The sequence below is a fragment of the Nicotiana tabacum genome, chromosome 22 (assembly GCF_000715075.1).
Source record: "Nicotiana tabacum cultivar K326 chromosome 22, ASM71507v2, whole genome shotgun sequence".
NCBI lineage: Eukaryota > Viridiplantae > Streptophyta > Magnoliopsida > Solanales > Solanaceae > Nicotiana > Nicotiana tabacum.
This window is the reverse complement of record NC_134101.1, coordinates 232,166,338-232,170,514: the sequence shown is the minus strand read 5'-3', so window position 1 is coordinate 232,170,514 and position 4,177 is coordinate 232,166,338. Positions and strand designations below refer to the sequence as shown.

General features: G+C 36.5%; 1 protein-coding gene across 1 annotated transcript; it reads left to right on the top strand.

Annotated features, from left to right (window-relative positions):
• The first annotated feature begins 550 nt into the window (after nt 1-550).
• Nucleotides 551-4,177, top strand: LOC107809971 (uncharacterized). The gene is made up of 6 exons (XM_016634679.2): nt 551-802; nt 2,315-2,385; nt 2,497-2,561; nt 2,652-3,137; nt 3,209-3,299; nt 3,787-4,177. Exons 1-6 carry the CDS (start codon nt 661-663, stop codon nt 3,871-3,873), a joined length of 942 nt encoding a protein of 313 aa, XP_016490165.1. The 5' UTR covers nt 551-660; the 3' UTR covers nt 3,874-4,177.

Below are 4,177 nucleotides of genomic sequence, written 5' to 3'. Positions count from 1 at the left end.
AGAGTAGCTGATAAATATTATGTGCTGAAAAATACTTTTAAATGTTGAAGTTGATTTAAAAAATAAGCAGTTACGTGTTTGGATAAAAGTGCTGAAATTAATAAGAAACAGCTAAAGAATTGAGTATACAAAGAGTTTTATTTTAAAAAGAAGTATTTTAGGGATAAAATAGTAAATATTTTGGTCCAACTTATTATTTTTGGCTTATAAGCACTTAAATTATAAACATTTTTAATTTACCAAAATTGTAGATAAATCAAAAAGTGCTTATAAATCAATTTGACCAGCCTATAAGCTTAGCCAAACACTCTCTATCACTAAAATAAACTTATTAAACAAACAAACAACAACAACCCAGTATAATCCCGGTAGTGTGTATGCAGACCTTACCCTAAGCTAGGGTAGAGAGACTGTTTCCAAATAGAAACCCGACATCCTTCCCTCCAAGAACATCCCACCTTGCTCTTGGGAAGACTCAAACTCACAACCTCTCGGTTGAAAGTGGGGTTGCTTACCATCATACCAAAGTTAGATTCTTTTTCTCAAGTTGCAAACTTATTAATAAACTCATCTCTTCTTCTATTTCAATTTCGACTCCAATTTCAGTGATTAATTAATCCTTTATTCAAATAAGGTCAGCAAAATTACATTTGATTGATTATGGCAGACAAGCCTAGCAGAGCACTGGTGTTATACGGTGACGGGTTGGCCCGATTTATCAACCCAACCCATACCCACCTCCATTCTTTTGCTTCTCGAGCTTGTTGTGGCTTCTTGTCTCTTCCTCACTCTCCTCCTTCAGGTCTTTTATGCTTCTTTTTTTATTTATTATTTTTTGATAAATTTGATCTGGGTTTTTGCTATTTTTGTAGAGATTGCATGATTTTGAACTATTTGCATATGCAAGAATCTGTTCTCCTTTTTTTTTTTTTTTTTAATACTGCGTACATCCAGGTTATGCTCACATTATGTTCACTTTTTATCAAGAGTCTATTTTTAGTTTGGTTATAGACAAGAGCTTCTGAATTTTTACTTTTTTTAATTCCCAAAATTGTTTCTTTTTGATGATTTCAATGGAAGAACAATAAAGTAGTCTCTGTGTAACCTATGGGTCACGGGTTCGAGACGTGTAATTAGCCACTTATGCTTGTATTAGGGTAGACCGCCTACGTCACACTCCTTTAGAGTGCGGTTCTTCCACGGACCCTGCATGAATGTGGGATGCTTCACGCACCGGGCTGCCTTTTTTTTTTTTTTTGTTTGATGATTTCAACTGGGTTTATGTTGTTTTTCGTCTATAATCTTGGAGCTTGTAGAAATTGCATGCTTTTTGAACAGTAATCTGTATGCAATACCCCCAGACCCCACGGTGTAGGATAATACTGGGTGTGTTGTTGTTGTAATCTTTATGCAATACAAGTTTTTGTTTTTTGATTATGTATTTTGAGTTAGCTAGTCAATTAATCCCATTCTAGTGGTTTGGTTGGTAATGTGGCAAAGAATCTATATAGGCGATGATAACTATGTAGTTGGACTTTAATTTTTGTTGTTTTCATATATATTAGGTGCTGGTGTTGTATGAGGAGTCTTTTTTTATCTTGTTAGAGAGATTTAGAGAACCTTTAGATTGGAACACGTAATTAAAAGACGAATTACTTAGTATTTCAAGGAAATGCAGAGGATTCGTCTAATCGACCCTGGTTAGCTAAGGATTGAGTTGTAATTGATTGAATGATTTCTGTGACAATAAGATTCCTGTAAGCAGTGTTCTCGCTATCAATTTGCGTAGTTTTCATTTCTCTATACTCATCTTTTCTGAATTTGTTAGATATTGTTTGATAGAGATCTTTACACAAATAGCCGGCAGGATACCGTTTACTTTTCCTAGCATATATTATATACAATTATATACATATTATACATGAATTATACATATATTATACATTCCACTAGCTATTTTTAGTTTAAGCGTTTGGGTGAGCGGCTATTTGGGGTTAATTCTTCTTGTTGGATACTGTATAGGATGCATCTTGACCACTTAAAATTAAAGAGTCTTCCACCCCAAAAATCAACTCTATAGCCTGGTGACTATTATATTTCTTCTTATGCTATGTCTACGGGTGGTTAGTGTTTGGGGTGGATGCCTATCTTTATTCATGAGAAAACATCACGATGTTACTAAATTAAAGAAAGTAATTTCCATGGACAGTACAAAGATCGTAATTGCTTTACACTTCTTGCTTTGAATCAAATTACTTCTTTTTGTACTTTTCATCTGTCATTTTTTGGTGTTTACTTGGGCATTAGATTGCAGAAAATTATGATGCAAGAATAGTCAGAGAATTTGCTGAGCTAGTGGATGCAAGTGAAGCTTATCTTAACCTGGTGAGATGCAATTACTCTGCTTATAGAAATTAATAAAAAATGCATGAAATTTCTTAGCTTAATGAACACACATTGTGCTAAAGATCTCTTCTTCTTTTTTCTCTTCTTAAGAATGGGGTAGAAATTTCTGAAACGCAAACTCAGGAGAAATATGTAGCGGCTACCATATCAGAGAGGTAGGCAACTTTTCTTTACATGGTAGAGTTTCGTTGATTTAAATTATTTACATTGTTAAAAATACCTTCTTGAACAAAATGTCGTTTCAGGTTTATGGGGATGAAAGCTGCTGTCATCAGTGATGATCTCAGATTGAAGAGTTTATGTGATAAGCTCGGCTTCACCGTCTTAGAGTTGAATGAAGTAATTGGTAGCATTATTGACCAGGTCGAGTCCTCCGTCTTAGCTTCCAAATTGTTAGAGTTGCTGGGTTTTCAACAAGGGAAGACCTTAGAGTCGAGCCAATTTGATTTGGTTATCCTTCACGTTGGAGCTGGTCAAAGGACAAATGGCCTCAAAGACTTGGATCATGTCAATCGCTTGGTCGGCGATTTAATGCAAATGGCACATCCTGGAACGGAAGTAGGTTCTAGGTTGCACATGTCAGTTGTATTGAGTTATGGTGTTGTTTGCGAGGATGGTGATTCCATGTATTCTATTGCTGACACTAGACCAGAGAATAACTCTAAACTTTCTCCTATTTTCCCTCGTCAAAGTTATACAATTAAAGAAGGAAAACCACGACCGAATGTTAGGTAAGTGCAATTTTGTCGCGTTCATTCTATATCATCCACGCATTAGTGGTGTCTGACGTATTTTTTAACAGGCAGTTTTGCCCCATGTTAGTGGCCCAGTGGCAGAATGCGGTGACTCGAAAGGATATGGTGGAGGCATATTCATACAAGGATTTCAAAGAGGTATCCAAGATTAAGAAGAGCTTAATGATTTTTACGTCATAGTTTGTGTGATCTTGCCTAGCTTTTCGTTGATCCATAATAAGTTTAATTTCCCAAAGAAAAAATACAGTTTGATAAATAGTGCCAAATTCGATGCCATGTTTTGTTTCCTTGGTCAGTCTAATTGTGGGAAAATTATATTGAACGTGGTAATGCGTCAACTTGTCGTCACAAGAGTTATTGTCTGCTAACATGGATATATAAGGAACTCTGATGGTAAGCAACCTTCACTTCCAACCAAGAGGTTGTGAGTTCGAATCTCCCCAAGAGCAGGGTGGGAAGTTCTTGGAGGGAAGGATGCCGAGGGTCTATTTGGAAACAGCCTCCCTACCCCAGGGTAGGGGTAAGGTCTGCGTACACACTACCCTCCCCAGACCCCGCTAAGTGGGATTATACTGGATTGTTGTTGTTGTTGTTGTAATATTCTGTATTATCGTCTTTGAAACAGCGTGGCGCAAACCTTGTGATTCCAGCTGATAGATTTTTACATGAAGTGGCATTTAAGATGTGGAAGGCTCCAAAGTACGGGGCTTGAGTTAGAAGTGCAGGGAAAGCGTTGGCAAAAGATCTGCACGAGATGAAAGACATTCCGACATTCTGAATCCAGATTTGTCATTTTGGACCTTTATTTTGATAAAAAAAAATGAGGCTTGATCATAGCAGGGGACGCTTACGGTCACTAAAAATGCCTTTCCTAGGAATAACAAGAACTAATAATCAGTCAACTGGATTTCATGGCATCTCTTTTAGTTGTCATTTCTACTTTTGTTTTTTGTATAAAATGTACTCTTGTTGGCAAATCAGTGGTGTGATAATTCTAATGGTTTTTCTTTCAGCTA

What these genes read in the sequence shown, in the direction of transcription:
- LOC107809971 (XM_016634679.2), top strand. Translation starts at nt 661, where the DNA reads ATGGCAGACAAGCCTAGCAGAGCACTGGTGTTATACGGTGACGGGTTG. An exon ending in TCCTCACTCTCCTCCTTCAG is followed by an intron (nt 803 to 2,314) that starts GTCTTTTATGCT and finishes ATTAGATTGCAG; the next exon opens with AAAATTATGATGCAAGAATA. An exon ending in CATACAAGGATTTCAAAGAG is followed by an intron (nt 3,300 to 3,786) that starts GTATCCAAGATT and finishes TCTTTGAAACAG; the next exon opens with CGTGGCGCAAACCTTGTGAT.